At 43.8% G+C, this 25,342-nt stretch overlaps 1 protein-coding gene across 6 annotated transcripts in view; it reads right to left on the reverse strand.

Moving 5' to 3' along the window:
• The window catches only part of PTPRG (protein tyrosine phosphatase receptor type G), a 718,755-nt gene that overhangs the window by 153,162 nt on the left and 540,251 nt on the right, over positions 1-25,342 (reverse strand). For all 6 annotated transcript variants that reach the window (XM_082344647.1, XM_082344649.1, XM_082344646.1 and 3 more), the window contains exon 6: positions 22,510-22,576. In XM_082344647.1, coding sequence (XP_082200773.1) covers positions 22,510-22,576 — 67 coding nt within the window. The remainder of the gene's footprint in view (positions 1-22,509; positions 22,577-25,342) is intronic.

Raw genomic sequence — 25,342 nt, forward strand, 5'->3', positions numbered from 1 at the left:
AAGGCAAAATCCTAGCAGAAATCAACTATATCAGAATAATGAAAATGGCAATTTCCTTTTGGTAGAGATTTGTTGAATAAAACTTAATATTTATTTAGCTTTTACTATATGTCAGGCACTCTTCTGAGTACTCATCTGTTGCAAACATTTAAACAGCACTTACTGTATGTGCCAGGTACTGTTCTAAGAGCTTTACAAAGATTGATTTATTTAATACTTAAAGTAGTCCCATGAAGTATTACCATCCCCAATTTACAGAGCTGGAACGTACAACCATGTAGTTGAGTTTGGAATCCAGGCTTTCATTATTCTTAAGACATCATCACACCCTCTCACTTTACAACCCTATGGAGTATGTACTTTTACTACTCCAATTTTCCAGATGTGGAACTTAAGGCACAGAGAGGTTAAATCACTAAGCCCAAGGTCACTAGAGAACAGTAAAGTGGCAGCAGTTATTCACGAGGCTCAGAAACCTTGGCTGATTCTCACAAAGGTTTTCAATTCATTTTTTAAAGGGAAAAATTAAGTATTAATTAATACATGCATCATAGGGTTCTATAATCAAAATGACAAAAGCAGCTTCTATGGGACAAAAGGCTGGAAATAAAAGAATCACCCCTCCGCCCACTGGCAAATCTGGGCTTTAATTTAACCCGGTTACCAACAGCTAATGATAGGGGAAATCTCTGTAAGCGTGCTTGGCTGAGAGGAGGAACCGTTTTGGCCTTTGCTTGTTGCACTTCCTGGGCCGTGCAAATAGTCAACACGAGGCCCCAGGCAATAGAAGGTGCACAGGCCCTGGCATCATGAACCACAAAATCACCACCTTCATTTCCCCATCATGTTGCAGGTGAACCCGGTGTCACCCCGCAGCACGCTAACCTGCCTTAGGATCAAGGGCTCCAGATTGAAGGACCGGAAAACCTTTAAGAGTCTTCCCCTAGGGGCCTGACCCAATATTAGGGTTGCAGTTAAGCACGCTGTATGCAGACAGGTAGTGACAAGACAATCCCTGTAAGCCCGAGGCAGCAAAGCCCCCATCTAAAGCACCCACTCGAGGAAGAGGCTGTGGCTTTAAAGAATAGAAAAAAGATAAATGAGAAACACCTGCCCCACCAATCTGAAGTGGGTGGATTTCAAAAGGGAACACGGTTTCAGCGGGATCAGGACTCATATAAGTTCTTGTATGGGCTCTTGAATTCAGCAAGGACTGATGGAAACCGCAGGTGTGACCATTGCTACAAATGCAGAAGGGTTTCTCGGTCCTGGATCAACCCAAGGGCTTCAGACGCAAGTTCTGATTTAATTGCTTAGAAGGTGTAATCAGATCAGTGGCGGGGTGGGTAGAGTTGGTGAGGGGGACAGAAAAGGGAGGGGCTTCACTACTTGCTGATTCCACCACCATCACTGCCACTGGATCTCCGGATTCTGAGACCTGAAAGGGCTTTAGACCACCCTAGGTCAGTGGCTTCGGGAACCAAAGAACCCTTTCTTCAAACCAAATCTTACACAGGAGCCAGGCAACTCAAATAGCCAGAGCACAGCCACCGGGGCTGAAGCTGAGCTGGGAACCCAGGGACACTTTGAAAACCACCAATTTAGTCCAATTCTTTAATTTTACAGCTAGGGAAATGGGAGACCAGAGAGAAGTAATGGACCCAAGGTCAAAAACTTACAGAGAAAACAGAGACTGGGATGGGATTCTTTCTTCAAAGACACCACTTAGGATCTGAAACAGTAAGCCTGGGAGCAGGAAATATCACGTAACGCTGAAATCCTCATCAATACCTCATCTCTCCACCCCTTACAGGGATTGGTGAAACGAGCAGATTCTCGGCCTGCTGGGTTCAAATCCCAACCCCTCCACCTGTGAGCTGTATGACCTTAGTTACTACACCTTCCTAGGCTGTTGTGAAGATTAAATAAATCAGTATAAGAAAGGGGTTCAGAAAGAGCCTGGAACAGAGTGAGCATCTCATAAATGATAGATATGATTCTCATTCTAATTCTTATTACTTGTATTATTACCACTATTCTTCTTCTTCTTCTAAACTACCAAGACCTAGCCACGTATATCTCACATAGCCATGCACTTCCTTCAATGTTCGTGCATGTGTTTTATTTTTTAACTGGACGACTAACGCCTCAAAGGCACAGCATGTCTGACAGTCTCCATCAATCTGAGCACTGCAGGGTAGTTTTCTTTGTCAAAGCTCTAGCATGACCTTCGGAATCAACTGATATTTAACAGCCGTGTGACCTTAGGGAAAAAAAATCTTAACCTCTCTGAGCTACTTCCCTTACCTGTAAAATAGGAATACTGAGATTATTTACCCCTCAGGGATGCTGTGACAATTAATCAAGCTAATAAATGTGAGGGGCTTTAGCACAGTGCCTTGTGAGCCCTGATTTATTAAGGCAAGCACTTGGTCCATTGTGATCTCTGGTCCATTATAAGCCCTCACTTATCAAGGCAAGCAGTAGGCTGAGAGCCAGCCAGCTTATTTTGTGTTTTAAGCCAGGGACTAGCAAATGTTTTCTGTAAAGTACCAGATAGTAAATATTTTAGGTTTTGCAGGGCCAAGAGGCAAAATCAAAGATGTTACATAGGTACCTATATAATAAACACACTTCCACAACCTTATTAACAATGTTCAAAACGCTAATAACTGAGGACAATTTTAAAAATATACATCTACTAATGAGAAGAAAGGAATTCTTTTGGGCAGGGGAAAGGCGGGAAGAACATTTTACTTAATTAGGGTTCACATGTGAAAACCATTCTTAGCTCAGGAGCCATACAAAAACAGTCAGTGGAATGGATTTGGCCATCGGGCCATATTGTGCCCTCCTGATTGCAAGCCAAGTATAGGAGGGTGGGGGGCAAGTGTTAGAAAGTCATCTTGAGAGCCACAGCAAGGGGGGGTGGGACATGCCACATGTTTAGGGGTCCCCATCACTAATGGTAATTTCTTTTATGAACATACGTTACAGAATTAACTCCTGAGCTGTTTTCTTTCTCCCTTGACTTTCTCCAATGTTCAACTTGAACATTAATTTTTGCTGATCTTTCTAAAAATTCCGTTTCCTGCTCAGTCCCATAGGAGTGCTCCACTGGCAAATGGGGTGCTGATAATGCTTAACTGTTAGAAGTAACTTTAGAAATGGAACCCCTGTATTTCTGGCACTGCCCACAAAGTTCGCAGAAGCCACGAGGCACTCAACTGGCTGGACCCAAGACTGGGTGTTCCTGAGTTCAGCCACTGGGAGGAAGGAAGAATGGACTTTTCAGCTAAAAACTTAAACTCTCCCACTAAGAAAATCTTAATAAATGTACATGTTATAAAGTGGAGGGACTGCTACAGCCAGGCCCCTGGAGCTGAATCCTAACTGGTCTACTTAAAGCTCTGACCTAAGACAAGTTACTTAACCTCTCTGTCCCTGTTTCCTCATCTGTAAAATGGGATTATAATAATGACCTCATCTGGAGGTTTATGTATCAGGAGAGTATTACATGAATTAACAGTAGTTAAGGGCTTAGGAGAGTGTCGAGCATAGAATAAGCACAGATAGATACTTGTTAAATGAATCCTATTATAAAAGGGCAGTTGACTCCAAAGCCATCCAGATCAGAGCACTCTGCCTCCAACTTTTGTTCTAATTAGTAATTTGAATTAGAAACATTCCTATCCCAGACACTTAACTAGTTGAGAAAAATATTTGAAATACTCTACTTATCCTACCATCCATTCCATTATACCATAATAAGCAAGTACTGTGCATTACTAGCTAAAAGAACTGAAAAGGAATGAATCTCATATTCTACTTTCAAGTATCCCAGTGCTGTATGCAGACAATATTATATTTTAATAATTAATTGTTCATCAAAGAAAAAGATGAGAAACAGGGATGCGAAATTCAAAGTTATTCAAATTGCAAAAATTATGAATAATGTATGACTTTTATATTAAATACACACTATATTAAGTAGTCTACATTTCACCCAACTCTTTCATTTTCAAGCATTCTGAACGACAATATGAATAATCAGTTAGGGGAGGTTTATTTAGAAAAAGAAATACCTTATTTGAATGCAAACGGAGTATATCAGGAGATGATTAAATTTTTCTTATCAATTAGAAAATTCTGTATGAGGGCTTTAAAGTCATGGTCAGCAATTAAACCCAAAGCGGCCCGGTTATCCTTGCAATTTCCTTTCAACGTTAAATTATATCTGGCTCGATTCTGTTCAATTTCTTATTTCTGATAGCAGTGCTAGGAGGCAATCTTTAATTAAAGAAAATTTGAAAGATTCAAACATGCATAATTGGATTAAAAATGTGATCATTAAAACATTAGATGATAATCATCTGATTGATTGCATTTTTCAGTGTGTTAATAACCTAATGTTTTCAATGCTTTGGTTATATAGGAAAAAAGAAAGTCTTTATAAAACATGATGATCAACACAGAGATGAAAACTCTACAGTAATTGAGAAATATGGAATTATACTGAAAATATTCACACACACCCAAATGAACAAAGGATTTCATTGGAAAGTATATGGACAGAATGTGAGAGTCTCTAGGGGAAGAAAACCAGTCCTATCCCCAAAACAAGGAATCAACCAATTTTAGGGAAGTATATAAAATAAACTAAGAACAGAAAGCCCAAGTTTCAGTGTTTAGCCCAATGATTGGTTTCTTCAGGGTTTCCCAAAATTTTTATAAGGAAAAGTTATTAATTTTTCCTTAAAAGCTTAAAATCACTGGGGTAGCACTGGCCTTCTGCTTCATATTGGGGAAGGTAGGGAGAGTGACAGTGGAAAAAAACTGGGGATTAGGTCATGCTAAATAGGAGAAGATTTATGACTGTGCTGCTCAAATTTAATGTGTATGCAAGTCACCTGGGAAGCCCGTTAAACTGTAGATTCTGATCCAGTAGGTTTGGGATGGGGGCTGAGATTCTGCATTTTTAATAATGCTGATCACACTTGAGAAGCCAGTTTCTATGAGGACTGTGTCACTGGGCTCCTCCCTGTTCTGCAGCCTCATCCACTGCTACCTTCTGGCCCTTAGGTTGAGCCATATTGACCTCTTGGCTGGTCCATGATCACACTACCCCAGGGCCTTTGCACTGGCTCTTCACTCTGCCTGGAACATTTTTTTCACTGCTCTATTCATGGCTGGTTGTGGACCAAATGCCTTTCATCTGCTAACAACTTACTCATATTTGAATGACACATTTCTCAGTGAGGTCTCCCCTGACCACTGTTTAGAAAAGGTGTCAAAGGGCAGGCTCGTTGAGAGGGAAGCATTTGATTGAAAAACCTGAAGATGGAAGCAAGCCAGGTGGCTACCTGGGAAGAAAGGTTCAAGTGCCCCAAATTTGACAGCTCTAGGAGGAAAAAATCAGCTGCTGGTTAAGGATAATCTGGAATTTGGCTAAAAATTGTGAAGAGGCCAAAACACTAGACATAGAGTCAGCAGCTCTGGGTTAAGCCTGGAGTAGGCACGATGGGCTGTGTGATCTGGGAGGGGCCACGGGTCTGACAAGCTGGTGAGAGAAGGGCCTGCCCAACAGCATCAGGAAGTGGGAGGTCGGGATGGAACCTGAAGGCCAGAATCCAGGGACTTCAGGAGTTTGGCATCTAGAAGCCACCAGGGAGTAAGAGAGCATTACATTATAATTAAGATGGTGGCAGAGGGAGTCAAGGAACTAATTTTATGACCTAAATATAAGAAATGAAACTTGCTCTATCTGATTGGATGTTGACTGTCATTCACTTCATCTCTCTCTCTCATCAATAAGGAGAATGAAACAGCAAAGACCGGGCAATGAAGTGGGGCTGGACCGTTTTCAAGGTGTAGCTGTCTGCAAGACTTCATGACAGATGATTTTAAGGAAAAAGCACCACACTGAAGTTACAACAAGGGGATCCTGGGGAAGTCACCCAAGAACCACAGAGAACTCTGCGGGGTTCCAAAGAGTTTTAAAGGACGCTAGTTCTATTTCATTTACAAATAAGGAAAATAAAGTCCATAGAAGGAAAGTGACTGAACCAAGATCACACAGTGAGGTGGGAAGGGAGTCTGGGTATCCCTTTCTACTACCCAGTTCTGTATCCCTGGGCCCCCAGTTCCTCACCTGCAGTTGACATAAACATGATCAGCTGAGGAAATCTCTCTGAAGACTGAAGAACTCATTTAGCTTTTTAAATATAAATCTAACCCTGACACTGCCCAGTTCAAAATCATCCAGTGGTTTCTCCCTTCATTTAGAATAAAATCTGAACTCCTCACCACGGCCATGAGACCCTCCATGATCTAACTCTGCAACCCGTCTTCTCTCTGCCCTCTTCCTTGTTGACCATCACCTCTCTTCTCACCTTTCTGTTCCCTTTGCCTACAATGCCTGCCCTACTCCCACCCCCACTCCATATGGGTGATTCATTTTCATTCTTCAGATCTCAGTTCATCTCCTGAGAGCCAACCCTGAGCGCCCCATTTAAGGCTGTTCCCGCTGCTATTAACCATCTACATCACACTTGGTTTATTTCCTTCCCAGATGCATTCACTTATTTACTGTCTGTCTCCTCCAAGAGCCGGATAATTCCACAAGAGCAAAGCCTTTGCCTGTTTTGTTCACTCTGTATATCCAGCAACAAAAACACTGCCCGGAACATAGTAGATGCCCAATCTTTGTGAAAAGAGAATGAAGGAACAAACAAACACAGCAGTTGGTGTATTTTAAATAACCAATAAATCCTAGATTTCTTCATAGCCATGTCACCATCAATCGAAAGATGCACCATTATTTCAAATGCCACTATTAAAGGCAACAAGTTGCTAATTAAGCAATGATACAGTATCACCTGGAAGGTGCGTCCTAATTTTAGAGTTGTTAAAATATGAATGAAAAAAATTGTAACTATGTGCAGTTACACATAGTTTTGAACTAGATTTATTGTGGTGATCATTTTGCAATATAGACATATATCAAATCATTATGTTATACACCTGAAACTAACATAATGTTATATGTCAATTACATCTCAATAAAAATATGAAGACATGAGAGTTACAGAACTGATGAAATAGGAGGTTGAAATAATTCAGTAGGATTCACATCGAAGGTCCCCATCAGCTTTCTGCGTCTACTAGAAGCTGGGTCCAGGGCCTGTTTTGTGGTCACAGTGCAAGATGCTCACAAGGCCGGGTGGCAGCAAACTCCCATCTGTTATACTGACCGGATTCCCTGGCCTCAGTTTACCCTCCACTGACCTGAACTCTAGACTCCATCCACACCGTGGATGTTCTGTAGTTCATGTCTTTTGACTAGTTCACATTTACGGTGCATGAACTTGGTGCCAGGCCCTGCTGTGGCCTTTCTCTCATGGAGGCCTCACGACCCTGTGAAGTAGGTATCAACGTCATGATGAGGGCTGTGACCTTGCCAACGGTCACAGCTGTACAGACCTGGGTCTCCCTCACAGGCTATGTAATTGATGAGTAATAGTTTTCTTTTCTTTTTTTTTTTAGCAGACTGGAAGCTCCACTACATCAAGACTGTGGGTCCTTAGTGTATCCCCAGCACCCAAGACAGGGCCTGAGAGAGCAGCTCCTTTATACGTGGCTGAAAAAAATCAATCAAACTAAGTCACTAAGTAGCTCTAAGTCAGAAGTGGGGAAACTGGGGCCCCGAGGCCAAATTCAGCCTAGTACCTGTTTTTGTAAGTAAAGTTTTACTGGAACAAAGCCATACCATGGTCTGTGGCCGCTTTCAGGCTACTACTGTGCAGTTGAGTCATTGTAGCACAGAATGGATGGCTGGCAAAGGCAAAAATACTTGCCATTAATCCCTTTACTAAGAAAGTTTGCTGACACCTGCTCCTCTGTGAAGGGCAGGGTATTTAGAAGGGATGGCAACAAGCAATACTATTCAAGCATGAATGGAGCAAACTACATGAGGACATAGAGAGGTGTGGAGCTTATTTCTGCCTCTGAAACACTCTTCACCAGGGTGCAGAGGATTTAATACACACCCCTTGGCCTTCTGCATGGGCACAGTCCAGAGAAGATCTGAGAAGCCCCCACTATGGCATCTTATTTCAGGGTCTGAGCAAGGGCGGCCTGAGCAGGAGAGAGCTCACCTGATTAATCAGACTCCTGTATTCAAGGAACCAGGGTGGCACTCCAAGGTCATGAAATAGCCACTCTACCCAGGTTCAAAGACATCTAGCCTCCTTGAGTTTATTGGTGGTCAGGTGGCCAAATGCAGCATTTTGATTTAAGGGTTGACGTATGAACAAAGCATATGTTGACATTAACATTTCCAAAGAGAAACTACATGAAGAGTGCAGAGTCTTGTCACCAATTAAGGAAATGAACATAACGTTTAAATTATAGAGTTATACAGTGACAAAACCCCAGTGTTATCACTGAACAGTTCCGTTGCTTGCCTCTCTCCCCCACTTGGTTCTGGTGGCCATAATTGGCATGGTGTGTACATTCTTTTAGCTTCCTTTTGATGCTCAGTCAATGACCTAATTCACAGAGGAGAAACCCAGGCAGAAACCAGAGTTAAGTGATTTTGACAATAATTAGGAAGACAGTCAATGCTAGAATTGGAAACTGGCCCAGCAGAATGCGTCTGAGTCCAATACAAATGGGTTCAAATCACTGTTCCACTGCCATGAGCTGGGACAAATGAGCCAATCTCTGTGAACCTCAGTTTACCCATCTGTACCATGGATTAAGCACTCTTCTCTCCCTGGGCTACCGCTGAGATTAAATGAGACTCTACGTATAGAACATCTGGGCAGAGCTAGGCACATAGCCAGGGGTTAACAGATGTTTCTGTTTCTTCCTTTCACCCTCTTTCTGGTCCCTGGTCCACTACCCTATCCCCTGGTCTCAAAGGGACTGGCTATCCCAAATCATCTTTGTGCCCATTTTCTCCATCACTTCATTTTATTTTCATACGACCCAACTAAGTCAAGCAACATACATTCTAGTTCAATAGCCGGGTAGTGATGGGGCAGAACTCAGAGCTCCACCATCATTTCCTGTCACCTCATGGCCTCCACCATACTCACATCAACAAGTAACAACAACAACTTGTTGGGGGTGAGGGTGGGGGGATGGCAGTGATAACAGCTGACACTGGGTGCTGACCGTGTGCCAGTCACAAGTTTGTACAATAAGTCACTGACTCCTCAAGACAAACCAATAAGGTTGGTATTACTATCACCACTTAATATGGTTAAGAAAATGGAACCACAAAGAGGTGAAGTGATTTGTGCAGGTTGTACAACTAGCCAAAAGCAGAACTGGTATTCAAACCCAGAGCCTGGGTTCTTGGCCACAATGCGACCCTGCTTCTCCTATACCAAGATGACATGCATAGAGCAGGGTAAGAAGGTCACAGCAGGCAGCCCCAAGCACTTTAGCGAGCACTTTCACAGTATATAATTGGAGACATATTTTTAAACTCTCTGCTTTTCACACCCCAGTGAAACAACCAGGAAAAGGGCACTTCCCTGGGTTCCCATAATCCTGTTCAAATGATGACATATTGACAAAGGAGGCTGGCTAAATGAGGACTAGCCTCAAATTCAAATTAACCTAAAAGGAATCACTTTTGAAGTCTTTTTCTGACTCAACATGATTGTTCACAATGCTATTAGTGATAAAATAGAGCCCCACAGCACCCCATTTCCTGGCTTTGGCTAAGAAAAGAAATGGAAATAGCCCACATCTATGGTGGTGGTTCTGACAAACCGAAAGCCAGGAAACTGTGGAAATGGCTTAAGAGCGTCTGTTTCTAGAAGATTTTGAGATCAAAGGGGTTCAGATAAGCATCTGCCCTCCCTGGATCCATCACAGACTTGAGCCTATTAGTCAAGACCAGGGTGCTGCATATTTATAGCACACTTCAGGAAAGTTCCATGTAATTAGATGCTGGAAACATAAATTTCAGAGGGGGAAATTTTGTCACGTGTTAAGATGTTCAAAACTATCAGTGGCCTGTAGATAATATAGCACTGGGTTTCCCATTCAAAAGGGAGAAAATTTGAATGATTTCTTCCTTGAAGGTTAACATTAAAACAGAACCCTCTTTAATTTCATTGAAATATATCTGGATGATGTGGCAATCTGGGCAATATCAAACCTGAAGCCCATCTCTGTAAAGTGTATCAAATGGTAAGCAATGACCTGAGTGGGTATTTACACTGTCCCCAAATAAACAAACCACTTTGTGAAGGCAACACTATTAGTAGAGCTACAATAGTTACCGTTTCAACATGGCAGGGTTGACAAACTTTTTCTGTAAAGAACCAGAGAGTAAATATTTAAGGTTTTGCAGGCCAGAGAGTCTCTCTGTCACAACTACTCTGCCGTTATAGTGTAAAAGCAGTCATAGACAGTAAGTAAATGAATGGGCATGGTTGTGTTCCAATAAAACTTTATTTACAAAAACAGGCAGTGGGCCAGATTTGGCCCACAGATTGTATTTCCTGATCTCTGATTTCCAGGACAGTGGACACACTCCAGGCACCCTTCCTTCTCAGTACTTTCCCTGTCTTAAAGCATTTAGCATTAATACCCACGAGGCAGATACTTTCACAATTGTCATTTTCCCAGGTGGAAGGCTAAGGGACAGAGAGGGCCAACAATTTGTACAGTATCACACAGCTCCCAAGCTGCAAAGCCAGCATTCAAATCCAAGACAGCCTGAACTCTGAAGTGCTGGTCTAGAATCTCTGTTCAGCAGTGTTCCTAAGAGTCAAATTTCAAGTGAAAAGTAATAAAATTTCATTTCTCTAAAGGTATTCCATGATGCAGATTTTTTATAAAAATTCACTTTAGGGACTTCCCTGGTGGTGCAGTGGTTAAGAATCCGTCTGTCAATGCAGGGGACATGGGTTTGATCTTTGGTCCGGGAAGATCCCACATGCCATGGAGCAACTAAGCCCGTGTGCCACAATTACTGAGCCTGAGCTCTAGAGCCCGTGAGCCACAACTACCGAGCCCGTGGGCCAAAACTACTGAAGCCCATGCACCCTAGAGCCCGTGTGCCACAACTACTGAGCCCATGTGCTACAATTACAGAAGCCTGCACGCCACAACTACTGAGCCCATGTGCTGCAACTACTAAAGCCTGTGCGCCTAGAGCCCGTGCTCCGCAAAAAGAGAAGCCACCGCAATGAGAAACCTGCGCACCGCAACGAAGAGTAGCCCCTGCTCACTGCAACTAGAGAAAGCCCACGTGCAGCAATGAAGACCCAATGCAGACAAAAATAAAAATCAAAATTAAAAATAAATAAATAAATAAGTAAATAAATTCATTTCAAAGTTCCAATTGCTGTATTCATGGGAACACATGACATGATTCTGTAGGCAAATTATAGTCTCTTTGACCGTCACCAAGAATGGCAAGGACCAAAAAGAAAGAAAAGAAAAGGAAAGATTCTTCCTGAGATTAAAATTTTTCCAAAGGCAGAGGAAATCTAGTTGATCATCTTACCCTCAACACCCGAACTAGCACTTATTAGGCACGATGGATGGACACTGTGATCAAAGAGGCTTAAATTTCAGTTACACAAAACAGGCAAGAACCCCTCAAATCAAATCAACTCATCTCTGCTCCATCTTCTTGCTGCTGGATTGTAACAACACAGATGGCCATTTTCACCTAATAGTTTACTTTGTTCCAAATGTTCCTTGTGCTGGGATTTGTCTTCTTCTTCCAAAGTCCATGCAAGATATTTTTCAGAAGTTTCAGCCATTTAGTCTTAGAAAGTTCATGTTGAGATCTTCATTCCAGGGATAATCAAAATGGTGTTGGAAGGATGAGAGTATGGGCCCGTTTAGTATTTCTTCACTTGCCCCTTTAACAAGTCTATATGATAAGCCTCAGTCAACCAAAAGACGCAAATGGTAACCCTGGCCAAGAACAGAGCGGGAGATGGCCTGGGAGTAACAAGAGTCAGCCTCAAGTCACGAAGACCTTGGTTTAAGTCACCCAGGCCCTGCCTGCTTTACTTGCCTTTCTATGTAATGGGGGATATGAGAGCTGCACATCAGAGGGTTTCTGGAGGATTTAATGATGCCTGTCAGGCTAATCATACCCTGACCTGGTACAGAGCTAGGATGCACCAGCCCATTAACAACGAGGAGCCTTTGTTTTCAGACCTGTCACCTGCCACCCCATCCCTTTGGTTTCTGATTTCTTTTTTCTAAATTCCACAAGGAAGTATTGGCTTCCAAAGTCATCGCTTAATGATACAATCCCAAGGCAGCCACAGTTCTTTCTCTGGTCTACAATCAATTTGTAGAGAGAACAAACAACCTGTCAGGGGTACTTATGATAAAAAGTTTGGTAAAGAAAAAATAAAATGCTGTCACTCCCCTCTTTGTTTGCTGTGAGGCCACTTGGTACTCGATGTCTCCCAGAAGAAAGCACTGCCTGAATCTCTGACTTTCTAATACTCATCATTGTCTTCTTTGATTGTGAAATTTAACACACATGCAGAAAGGTGTAGAAACATAAACATACTGTTAACCAATAATCCTAAAGTGAACCCTGGAGTAACCACCACTCTGAACAGGGGGAGACTTGCCACCCTCCCCGGGGCCAGGCCCTTATCACTTTCCCATCCCACTCCAAGAAGTAACCACCATCCTCTGTTCTTAAATAATCATTACTTTGCTTTTCTTGTAGTTTTACCACCTACATGTGCACTCCTAAAGAACCAAGGTTAGGTTTTCCCATTTTTAGAACACTTGTTCAAGAATACCTTGTGCATTCTTCAGACTCTTGCATCACTTTACAGTTTTCAGATGTGCCCACGTTGGTGTGAGCCACGAGACTCCACGTGTTTTCACTGGGGTGAACTGTTCTGTTGTAGGACTACACTTGGTTGTATTTATCCAGCTTGCTAACAATAGGTATCAGAGGCATTTCTGGGTTTGGGCAGTTAGGAAAAACAATGCCACAGACATTCTCATACACAGCTCATGGTGCATTTTGGTTTTTTTTTAAATTAATTAATTAATTTATTTTTTGGCTGCATTGGGTCTTCATTGTTGTGTGTGGGCTTTCTCTAGCTGCAGCGAGCGGGGGCTACTCTTCGTTGCAGTGCGCAAGCTTCTCATTGCGGTGGCTTCTCTTGTTGCAGAGCACAGGCCCTAGGTGCGCAGACTCAGTAGCTGTGGCGCACAGGCTTAGGTGCTCCGCGGCATGTGGGATCTTCCCAGACCAGGGATCGAACCCCTGTCCCCTGCATTGGCAGGCGAACTCTTAACCACTGTGCCACCAGGAAAGTCCCTCATGGTGCGCTTTTATCTGCGTTTTTCCAGGGGACATACATAGCAATGGGACTACTGAATCAATTCGACTAGACACTGCCAAACCGTTTCCAGAAAATCTGAGCGTTCCCAGCATTCATATCCTTGCCAACACTTGGCACTGTCAGGGTTTTTAATATTGGACTGTCTGGTGCGTGATGGTAGATTATTTCTGAGCTTCGTGACTGTAATATTTTTGAGAAATTAATGTATAATATCCATGGGCTGTTCTTTAGTTTGCAAACAGTCAAATGCACAAATCTAAGGGGACAGTGTAGTAAATGTTTATAACATATTTATGTAATCTAATCATCCTCCAGATCAAGATATATAGTATTTTTTTACTGCCTGGGAAGATTCCCTTGAGCCCTTTCTCACTCACTGTACGTACCCCTTCACACCACTATTCTGATTCTTATCACCAGAGATTAGTTCTGTCTGTTCTTGAACTTTGCATAAACGGAACCATGCAGTACATGTTCTTTTGTTTTTGTATAAATCAAGTTCATCATTTTTAATTGCTGTACACTATTCCCTTGTATGAACACACTAAAACTTGAATATCTAGGCTACCCTTGGTGGACATCTGGGCTGTTTCCATTTGGGGGCTATTATAAACAAAGCTCCTGTGTACAGGTCCTTTTGTAGCCATTTCTTTTGGGTGTATACCTACATGTGGAACTGCCGGCTCAGAGGGTGTGGCCTATGTGTAACTTTGGCAGCAATGGCTACACGGCTTTTGGAAAGGCTGCGCCACCTTCAGACCCACAGTGGTTGTCCTGGAGTGCCAGCTGCGCTGTGCCCCAGGGCTAGTTTCTTTTAAAATCATGTATTTGTGGCCAATGATGCAGTGGCAGTTGACAAGGCAAAGCCTAGCCACTGCTTTAAAAGGAATTCAGGTTGTTCTATGACTGGAGTCTCTTCCAGGTTAGTCTTGATTATAGAAACCTCAATTCTAGCAGGTGGGATATAGAAAAAAGAACAGATGCAGATACTCCAGCTTTCACCACCAAATGAAAACACTTGGCAGGTAGTCACATGTATGTGCAGATTTACTTTATTACCTCCCCTTCTGCTAGATGCCTGGATTGAGTCTAACTATTCTAGGACATTGTCCACAGATCTGGTGAGCTGACAATGAGCACCCCAGGGCAGGGGAGAAGATGGGTAGAAAATATCCCCAAAGTGAGCCCAGTGAATAAACTAGTCAACAACTGGGTGAGGTATTCTGCAAAGAAAGTTTGATTTTCATAGACCCAACTTCTATTGGTGAGTTTTAACAAGGAAAGCTTGCAAGCACCTCATTTTGTGACATCACTAGAAGGGCGTTCTCGGGTGATAATGTATTTGTACTTTCACTGATAAGTTTCTCAGAAGAGCCTGGGGAGGGAGGACAGGCAGAAGAGCCATCTCGTCCTGACTGGTGTCTGAGGCAATTTCTAACTGTCCCCTTTATGTTTCCCGTGAAGGAGGAAGATACTTTCCTACGCACTAAGGTAGTACATTCAGTGGAAGAGGAAAGGACAGCAAGCAAGGCAATGAGAGAAGAGGGACAGGGACTTCCCTGGTAGTCCAGTGGTTAAGAATCCGCCTGCCAACACAGGGGAGGCAGGTTTGATCCCTGGTCAGGGAACTAAGATCCCACACGTCGCAGGGCAACTAAGCCCGCGTGCCGCAACTGCTGAGCACGTGAGCCACAACTAGAGAGCAGCCTGCGTGCCGCAACGAAGGGCCCACGTGACACAGCTAAGACCCGATGCAGCCAAAAAAAAAATATTAAAAAAAAAGAGGGGTGGATAGTTAAAGCTCAACAATCAAACAATCACTACTAGCAAGTTTCCTTCCAAAAACAAAAAAAATGGATCTTTCTTAGATGATTGACATGAGAGAGTAGTTAGTGTTCCAATGCCTTTCTGACAGCGTTCTAGACTAGGTATATATACAGTCTGCTGGATTTTCTTTGGGTGGATATTATGAAAAAGAATAGAAAGTAGGTAATTGAAAAACTTGAAAGAAAAATAATACATCCTTTTTAATAGAGGATATAATGTACATTATTTAGCATTGGTCAATTGGGTACAAACTACTTACAAGGGAACTGGTACATTTTTACACAAATTCACGTACAAGTTTATTGTTTTATTTTATTTTTTAAAATGGATTGCTTTTTAAAATTTTTTACATTTTATTTATTTATCTTTGGCTGCACTGGGTCTTCATTGCTGCGTGCAGGCTTTCTCTAGTTGCAGCGAGTGGGGGCTACTCTTCATTGCGGTGCACAGGCTTCTCATTGTGGTGTCTTCCCTTGCTGCAGAGCACGGGCTCTAGGCGCACGGGCTTCAGTAGTTGTGGTGTGTGGGCTCAGTAGTTGCGGTGCGTGGGCTCAGTAGTTGCGGTGCGTGGGCTCAGTAGTTGCGGCACGCGGGCTTAGTTGCTCTGTGGCATGTGGGATCTTCCCAGACCAGGAATCCAACCCATGTCTCCTGCGATGGCGGGTGGATTCTTAACCACTGTGCCACCAGGGAAGCCCCACAAGTTTATTTTTTTTAAATGGGTTTTGAAAAAATTAGAATTAGACTAAGCTCTTTGAAACCAATATTTCTATCAGGTGTGGCTACTTGCAAGTCCTGGTTCTTATATACAAAAAGCATTGTGAATGACTGGGTCAGAGCGGTGAATAAGAGTCACAATTTCTTTTCCTTTCCAGGGTATGCTGGCGGTAGTGTAAATAAAATCCCTGATTAGATACATTTTAATGCTTCCACCTATGGCTCAATGGATAGACAGGACCAGAATCAATGGCAAATCACCTCTCTTCATTCTATTTATATTTTTTCATGCTTCCGAGTTTGTAAAAATCACAATTTACATAGAAAAATGAACACCTAAGAAAGAGCACTTTCTGGGACTTCCTGGTGGCGCAGTGGTTAAGAATCTGCCTGCCAATGCAGGGGACACGGGTTCGAGCCCTGGTCTGGGAAGATCCCACATGCTGTGGAGCAACTAAGCCTGTGCACCACAACTACTGAGCCTGAGCTCTAGAGCCCATGAGCCACAACTACTGAGCTCACGTGCCACAACTACTGAAGCTTGTGCGCCTAGAGCCTGTGCTCCGTAACAAGAGAAGCCACCACAATGAGAAGCCTGCGCACCGCGATGAAGAGTAGCCCTTGCTCGCCACAACTAGAGAAAGCCCGCGCACAGCAATGAAGACCCAACACAGCCAAAAATAAATAAATAAAATAAATAAATTTATAAAAAATAAACAAAACAAAAAGAAAGAGCACTTTCTGCTGCCAAGAGGTCTCTAGGTATCTCTCCCCAGCTCCCCTGCACAAGAGTAGCAAGGTCCCAGAGCTCAGAGTCTCCAACATGCCACCTCTGTGCTGGTGCTGCTTGGGACCTTATACTCCCTTCTCTGCCTGGACAACCTCTATGCACTCTTTAGGTCTTCATGGTCACTTTGTCTGCAATGCCCGGTCTATAGCCCCAAGTCTAAGTTAAATCTTCTGCTGCCCCCCACTCTTTTTTTAAAAAATAATTTTATTTATTTTTGGCTGTGTTGGGTCTCTGTTGCTGCGCGTGGGGTTTCTCTAGTTGCGGCGAGCAGGGGCTACTCTTCATTGCAGTGCGCGGGCTTCTCATTGTGGTGGCTTTTCTTGTTGCGGAGCACGGGCTCTAGGCACGTGGGCTTCAGTAGTTGCAGCATGCGGGCTCAGTTGTTGTGGCGCACGGGCTCTAGGATGCGCAGGCTTCAACAGCTGTGTCTCGTGGGCCCTAGAGCGAAGTCTCAGTAGTTGTGGCACACGGGCTCAGCTGCTCCGTGGGATGTGGGATCTTCCCGGACCAGGGATTGAACCTGTATCCCCTGCACTGGCAGGCGGATTCTTAACCACTGCGCCACCAGGGAGGTCCCTCCTCACTCTTTAATGTAATTATATGCTTAACCATATGTCTCTCCTGAGTGTCTACAAACTCAGGGAGGGCTGGTCCATGCGTGCTGTGCTTTCTTTCTGCCTAGCTTCATGGTGTACTTAGATGAGCCACTTAATATTTATGCACAAAAGGAACAAGCAGTGACTGTAAGAAGTCCTGAGCGTTTTAAAAGTGAGAGGACCAAGTCATCAACTTTTTGGCAAGGTGATGAGGAAAATGTCTTTGGAAGGAAGATGTGACCTCTGGACCAGCCACAGGAGACACCCCTAAGATCTTCCTTCTAGAGACAAGCTGCTGTGAGGAGGCTTGGGAGCTGCTGTGCCTTCGGGCACACCTCGGCGCTCGCAGGGAGGCCGCTCTCGCTGGGATGCTCTAGCCAATGACCACACCTGGTAGGGCTGGGCCACTGCTGCCCAACAGAGGACTCCTCTCACGGGCAGTCTTGGCTCTGGCATTCTCCAAGGTCCCAGCCAAGACTTTCTTAGAGCTGCCTTCAGCCAGTCCTCCTAGGTTCCCTCTCTTTAGAGGTATCAGACCTGCACTGGGGTCCCAGTGCTCTCCCCACCCACTCCTGCTCCCTCTCCTCTTTATTCTTCCTGGGCAGTCCCTCCCTGCCAAAAAACTCGCCTGCACTTAAAATTCCATCTTGGTGTCTGCTTCACAGAGGACCCTACTGACCAAATGCCAATGGTTGGCTGGTAGGACCAGATTCCTCATTGCCATTTCAGCTAAAGGAACATATAAGATTCTTCCTAGGGACTTCCCTGGTGGTGCAGTGGTTAAGAATCTGCCTGCCAACGGAGGGGACACAGGTTCAAGCTCTGTTCCAGGAAGATCCCACATGCCACAGAGCAACTAAGCCTGTGAGCCACAACTACTGAGCCCATGTGCCACAACTACTGAAGCCCACATGCCTAGAGCCCATGCTGTGCAACAAGAGAAGTCACTGCAATGAGAAGCCCATGCACCGCACAGAAGAGCAGCCCCCGCTCACCACAACTAGAGAAAGCCCGTACGCAGCAACGAAGACCCAATGCAGTCCAAAATAAAATTAATTAATTAATTAGAAAAAAAAAAGATGCTTCCTATAAAAAAAAACACATTCACTTAATGAGGAATGAATATGCTAAGATATGACTCCCAGAGCTGAAGAAATAAAAGCCAACTGTGAACTGCAACAGAAATCCATATTGATTTCTTCTTCGTATATGTCTCTGTCATTGTTCCCAAGCCAGGGGTTCTGTGAAGGGCACGATTATTTATGTCCATCACAGTAACAGATAATTCAAATCCTTCATAGGACCTTCAACTGAAAACGTTTCTAGTTCCAACAAAAGTTTGTTTGTTTGTTTGTTTTTTATAAATTTATTTATTTTTAGCTGCATTGGGTCTTTGTTGCTGTGTGTGGGCTTTCTCTAGTTGCGGCGAGCGAGGGCTACTCTTTGTTGCGGTGCGCGGGCTTCTCATTGCGGTGGCTTCTCTTGTTGCGGAGTACGGGCTCTAGGCGGGCGGGCTTCAGTAGTTGTGGCACACAGGGTCAGTAGTTGTGGCTTGCGGACTCTAGCGTGCAGGGTCAGTAGTTGTGGTGCACGGCCTTAGTTGCTCCGCGGCATGTGGGATCTTCCCGGACCAGGGCTCGAACCCGTGTGCCCTGCATTGGCAGGCGGATTCATAACCACTGCGCCACCAGGGAAGTCCCTGTTTGTTTTTTTTTAACAACTTCAGATGTTCATTCTCTTTTGGAAGAACGACAGAAGTGATGACGGTTATCAAAACGAGAGTCAGCAATGGCCCCAGAAATTCGGGCAGAATCAAGTTTCCAAGCCATTATCCTACTTCTTTCTCTTCCCAATCAAAGCAAAGCCTGTGAGGCCTTTAGTTCCTCCACCTCTTTTTCCAATTTTATATTTTGATATTTTTCACCTATTTGTATCTTTACTTGATTTGCTCATTTGGCTTATTTTACTGAGCATCTATTAGTTGTTAAACACACGTGGGTTCTGCCCTCATGAAGCTTACACTTTAGTAGGTAATACAGGAGTAAATAAACAAACAAGGTTATTTCAGATACTTTTAAGTGCTTCAAAGAAAGAAGCCTAAGATGATGTGACAAGGAGTGATGGGAATGGGGAGATGATGGGGAATTGGATAGGATAATTAAGAAAGAATTGTCTGGAGACTTCCCTGATGGCACAGTGGTTAAGAATCCACCTGCCAATGCAGGGGACATGGGTTTGATCCTTGGTCCCAGAAGATCCCACATGCCGCAGAGCAACTAAGCTTGTGCGCCACAACTACTGAGTCCGTGTCCCGCAACTACTGAGCCTGCACGCTGCAACTACTGAAGCCCGTGTGCTCTAGGGCCCGCGTGTTGCAACTACTGAGCCCGCGTACTGCAACTACTGGAGCCCGTGCTTCGCAACAAGAGAAGCCACCGCAATGAGAAGCCTGCACACTGCAATGAAGAGTAGCCCCCGCTCGCCACAACTAGAGAAAGCCCGTGCACAGCAACGAAGACCCAACGCAGCCAAAAAAAAAAAAAAAGAATTGTCTGAGGAGGTAAGATCCAAACTGAGACCTGAAATAATTAGAGGGAGACACACTTGCTCTGAGCTGAGCGAAGAACGTTTCTGACAGAGGAACCAGCAACAGCAGATGCAAAGGCTGGAAGGGTAACGCTCCAGGCAGGCTGGAGGGAGCGGGGGTGTCATTCACCTCCTTTCCAGGTACCTGACGGCTGGCCTGTGTCTGTCTGTCTTCACCAGTACATCAGCCCAGGACTCACACCCAGTGGGCGTGCAACACTTTTGCTGAATAAAGAAGTAAACTTTCTCAGAGTGGCTAGAGAGGCAGCCATAGTTCCAGCTAGTGAGTGGCAAAGCCGAGATCCCCGCCAAAGCCTGGCCGGCTCCAAAGCCCATGCTCTTTCCACCCTAAGACCCTGATAATGCCTGCGCTGGCGCGTGGAAGGAATTCTCCCCCAGAATTGCTGGCACTCCCTCCCGGGCTAGGTTGCTGTGTTCACAGAGCGACTCTGCAGTTCCTCACCTCAGCTTGGCACATGTCTGGGCACTCTTTGTGGTGTAAGTTACTTAACATGATCAGGATAAAAGCCAGACGTTAGAAACCTTGATCTGAGCTCCAGAACTGGGAACGAGGAATAATTCTCGGGCTATGCCACCGCATGGGGGCAAACCAAGAGCAGACTTTTACCAGAAGACTAAAGTTCAACCAAACATGCCCACAAATAGGAATGCTCACGTCTTCCTGTCAAATATCAATGATTGACAAACACATTCACTAGTGTGTTAAAGAAGAAATATGCCCACCCCTCCCAGGGGATAATTATTTCTGTTACACTGAAAAAAAGAAGGGAACTTCCTTTGCAGGGAACTATTTTTTGCAGGTCTCCTCTGACTTTTCAATTAGGAGGTAGCGTTGAAACCTCATACTGGGCGTCTCTGCCATCCTCCCAGTAACAGGTATCATATTCCTGCATATAACTGCCTCTTAGAGGCTAATTGTGGATAATGAGGAAGGATTACACAATTATGCCGGCATGCAGCTCATGAACCAAATGATCACTATGCAGTGAGTTTACTGAGATTTGGGGATTTGGGGGCTAAAGGAAGCCTACTGCTTATCTTTAACATGTGGAATGTCCTGCAATGATCATCATGGAAATGAGATTACACAGACCCACTCAAATGCCATAACTGATGGAGTGCTTCCTCTCAGGCTGAAGAAGAGGTACCTGTTTTGAAGATTCCGGAATTCTTTGTGGGGTGATTGTATTAAAACAGGAAGGAGAGTCAGGGGGAAGGAAGATCTATCCATCACTTAGTATATTTCAAACCCCCAACCTCATGATCTATATTATAGACTGGAATTCCAAGAAAGCGTTTGATGAACTGAGAGTTCCCGGGCACCTTCTGGGAAGGAGCTCAGAGAACACAGCGTGTTGCCCATAACATCAACTTTCTGTGCATTTTTTGAGGCTGCCCAGTGCAAATTTCCCTACGTCTCACACCCACCACTACTGCTATCAACATCAAATCACAAAGGGGCAGACGGCCTAAGTTTTGGCAAAAGTGTTTTATTCCCTTGGCAAACTTCCATACTACCTACTTCCCAGCTCTGCGTGAGGAGATTTCTTCAGAGATACAAACGAAAATCGGGAAGCAATGGACGTTTCCTAAAGTGAAAACCTCAATGAGGCGTTTTCAGTCACCCTATTTTTCTACTTTCACTAGGTTTATTATTGTTACCCGCTGTATGATTGAACACTTATAAGAGCAAAACGATCCAAAATCCTACCTGCTTCCACGGAACACTGATTACTGGTTTTGTTTCCCTGAGAGAAAGGGGGTAAGATGTCTGTTAAGCTCTGCAGAATTGGCTAATGTCAAAAGACATCCTCCCAGAAAGGTGTGAAGATGTCTTATCATAGCCGTGGAGATGAAGGGGAGATGTATTAAGGTTACTAATGCTATTTCTGTCAATGTCTTTGGAATTCTAATTAGATTATTAAAATCTTGCAAATCATTACAGTACCTCTCATCTCCACACCTCCCTGTGACAAGGGTACTTTTGAAATTAGAGGATCCTGATGTCATAGGTAATGATGCATCGCCGATAATAAAGTTGCAGGGAAATTCCTCCAATAAAAAACAGTTGGGTAAGACAGAACCCATCTATCTTACTTTCTCTCCCCGTTTTATGCTTGAGGATAAGACGTCTGCTGCACAGAACACGGCCTAGCATTTTCCATTCTAGTAGCTGATGGTACTTGCTCACGTGCGGCAAAATTTAATGACTTGTCATGGCTACTTAAGTTTTTTCCCCTACATCTGTGGGGCAAATCAAGAAATTCATAAATGAAAAGTTACTTGAAAAGGGAATAATTTTAGGATAGATATGAGGCACCTGGCAGGTTCAACGTGTATGAATAGTACATCTTAGGGTGTTCTGATTTATAACACATGCATTCCGAGTGGTACCTGAAGAGACACAAATTGCTTACTGTTAACCCAGATCCATTTGCAGGTAATAAACGGATGTGCTCTCTACCCATCAAATAATGGGCCTCATGCCCTTCAACATCAGTGGATGAGGAATGGGTGTCATACTCCGTCCTCTGCAAGATAACCCATTCTTTTAGGTGGAGACCTTAGCCCTTCACATCCCAGCAAAAGGAAGTGTATGCAGCTTACTTACCATGATGTACGACGCCCTTCAACCCATGGATAATAGGATCCAGTGCAGAATTGTCCCTTGGACTGACCTATATGTAAAGGAAACATGGTTGGTTAAATCTATTCTGGCATCAGACACAACAGTCTCAGTTTAATCTTCTAAAGAGAAGCGGGGGAAATAGATGTTATCTAGCAAGCTGCTTGGGTCTCACATACACCATGGCTCTCACCAAACACAGGAGATTTATGACACAATAAAACCAAGTGAGGAAGTCTAAATCAAAAGAAAGAAACTTCTCAGAATACATTAGAACAGGAGAGAAATACCGTAGTCCTAGCAAAATCTTAAAAAGCAGACTTTCCCCTTGCTTTGTTTTATTAAAAGTAGATCCCAATTGGCTAAAAAGTCATTGAAAGTCATCAGAGAGCAATCCATCAGTGATTGAATATCTCAATACCTTTTTGTGATTATGTTTTTTTCCTCTTCTTTTAAAAAATGGATCTGTTCCCTGCTGGCTTACTCTCCTTTTTAAGGATCCCGATTCCCTGTGCCTTAAGTTATGCTCAAAGAGGCATTTCTAAGAGTCACTAAAGCAGGGAAAATGTAGAGCGGAAAGGAGCTCGAAGAGACAGTGTCTCCAACCTCCCTTCCCCGCTGGAGTATTTTTTTACTTTTTTATTTTTATTTTTTTTTAATTTTGGCGGTGCCACAGGGCTTGCGGGATCTCAGTTCCTCCACCAGGGACTGAACCTGAGCCCCAGAGCGAAAGCGCCAAGTCCTAACCACTAGACCACCAGGGGCCTCCCTTCCCCCACCCCCCAGAGTTTTTAATCTGCCAAAATGTCAAGCCTCTTTGATTTTGACCCTCACGCTTTCCCCTTATGTTCTGATACTACTCGGCATAAATTCTCATTCTTGTCCTTTCTAGAAGATTAAAATTCCACCAGCGTATTATAATTTTGGTTTTTAAGTTCTTTCTTTTAGACACATATTGAAATAGCTACAAATGAAATGATTTTGCTTTCAAATAACTCAGGAGTGTATAGCAGAGGAAGCGAGCGGGGTATAGATGCACCAGGACTGGCCATTAATCAATCATTTAGGATCTTAGGTGATGAGTATCAGAAGGGTCATGATACAATTTTCTCTACTTTTGTGTATGTTGAACTATTTCCAAATAAAGAGTTTCCCCAAATCCATTATCTATGGTCAGCATATCTCCTAAAATTTTTTTCCCAGGGGTGTTATTTACATTTAATCCACTTCTAACACAATAAAGTTGAGATACTGACGAAACTTTCAATGGGTAGCAAGACCCAACTTGATGTTTCCTGGTTAATCCAGAGGAATCCAGGGCCAACTTAGGTTAAATTTTAAGGTAGCTGAAAAATGGCCACACCCCTTCCTCCCTGTCTGGCTGCCAATCCTAGTTTGCTCTCTAATAATAAGTCATACTTCACAATTTCTTTCTCTCTTCTGCCTCAGCGTCTCCAAGTTAAAGCAGTGGTTCTCAACTGGAGGCATTTTTACCTATCTCTCACTCCCCATTCCCACCCAGGGGATATTTGACCATGTCTGCTGACACTGTTGGTTGTCACAAGTAAGGGTGGAAGGGCGAGGCTATTAGCGTCAAGTGGGTAGAGGCAGGGCTGCTGCTAAACATCCCAAAATATTCAGAAGAGCCCCCCAGAGCAATGAATTATCTGGCCCACAATGCCAACGATGCAGAAGTTGAGAATGAAAAACCCGGATTGGATGCTCTATGAGTTAACAGTGATTACATAGTAATGTCTGGAGCCCTGAGTTATGACTAAATTCAAACACAGGTGTCATTATGTATGGGGTTATGTTTATAGACTAATAAAATGAGGTGGAATTTGGTACTACGTTGTAAACACTACAAGTACTACAAAAAAAAAAAAAAAAAGGATCAGTGTATCAGATCACAATGATGGATTTCTGGAAGTTGCCATGAGTGTAGCTCCAAAATTGCCCAAAAGGAAGCTCAAGCCACTGGTTGAAGCACAAAACATTTCTGAAAGGCAAACATCCACAGAATACCACAAAATGAAAAAAAAAATCATATTTGCACCATGGCATAGACTAATCAAAAATTTTAAAACATGACCAAAAATGGAAACACAACTCAAGAATGCAAGATAAGAGAGTCTACCAGTAAATGGCCAAACTTCAAAAGTGACAGAACAAAGTAAGAGCCCAGAGAAGTATCTCATATCAAATTGAAGTTATAGGCAAAAACACGGTCTTCCTTCTCCCATGTCCAGATTCAGTCTGCAAGACATGTTAATGCCAGTTCAACTACCTGAAGTTACTCTAATGTATGTGGGAAATAGCAAAATGGCCACAAACTCCTGCCATCCCTGTCACGTGCATCTTGGCAACGTGACTGGCCACTCCTCCCATCAAGAGCTCACATCAACCTCTCCACTCTCTGAAAATGGGCTTGGGGACTTCCCTGGTGGCGCAGTGGTTGAGAATCCGCCTGCCAATGCAGGGGACACGGGTTTGAGCCCTGGTCCTGGAAGATCCCACATGCCGCGGATCAACTAAGCCCGTGTGCCACAACTACTGAGCCTGCGTTCTAGAGCCCGCGAGCCACAACTACTGAGCCCGCATGCTGCAACTACTGAAGCCCGCGCTCCTAGAGCCCATGCTCCGCAACAAGAGAAGCCACTATAATGATAAGCCCGCACACTACAACAAAGAGTAGCCCCTGCTTGCCGCAGCTAGAGAAAGCACGCGCACAGCAACGAAGACCCAATGCAGGCAATAAATAAATTATTTAATTAAAAACAAACAGACAAACAAACTGGGCTTGGCCACATGCTTTGGC

The sequence above is a fragment of the Balaenoptera borealis genome, assembly GCF_965194805.1.
Source record: "Balaenoptera borealis genome assembly, chromosome: 12".
NCBI classification, from domain to species: Eukaryota; Metazoa; Chordata; class Mammalia; order Artiodactyla; family Balaenopteridae; genus Balaenoptera; species Balaenoptera borealis.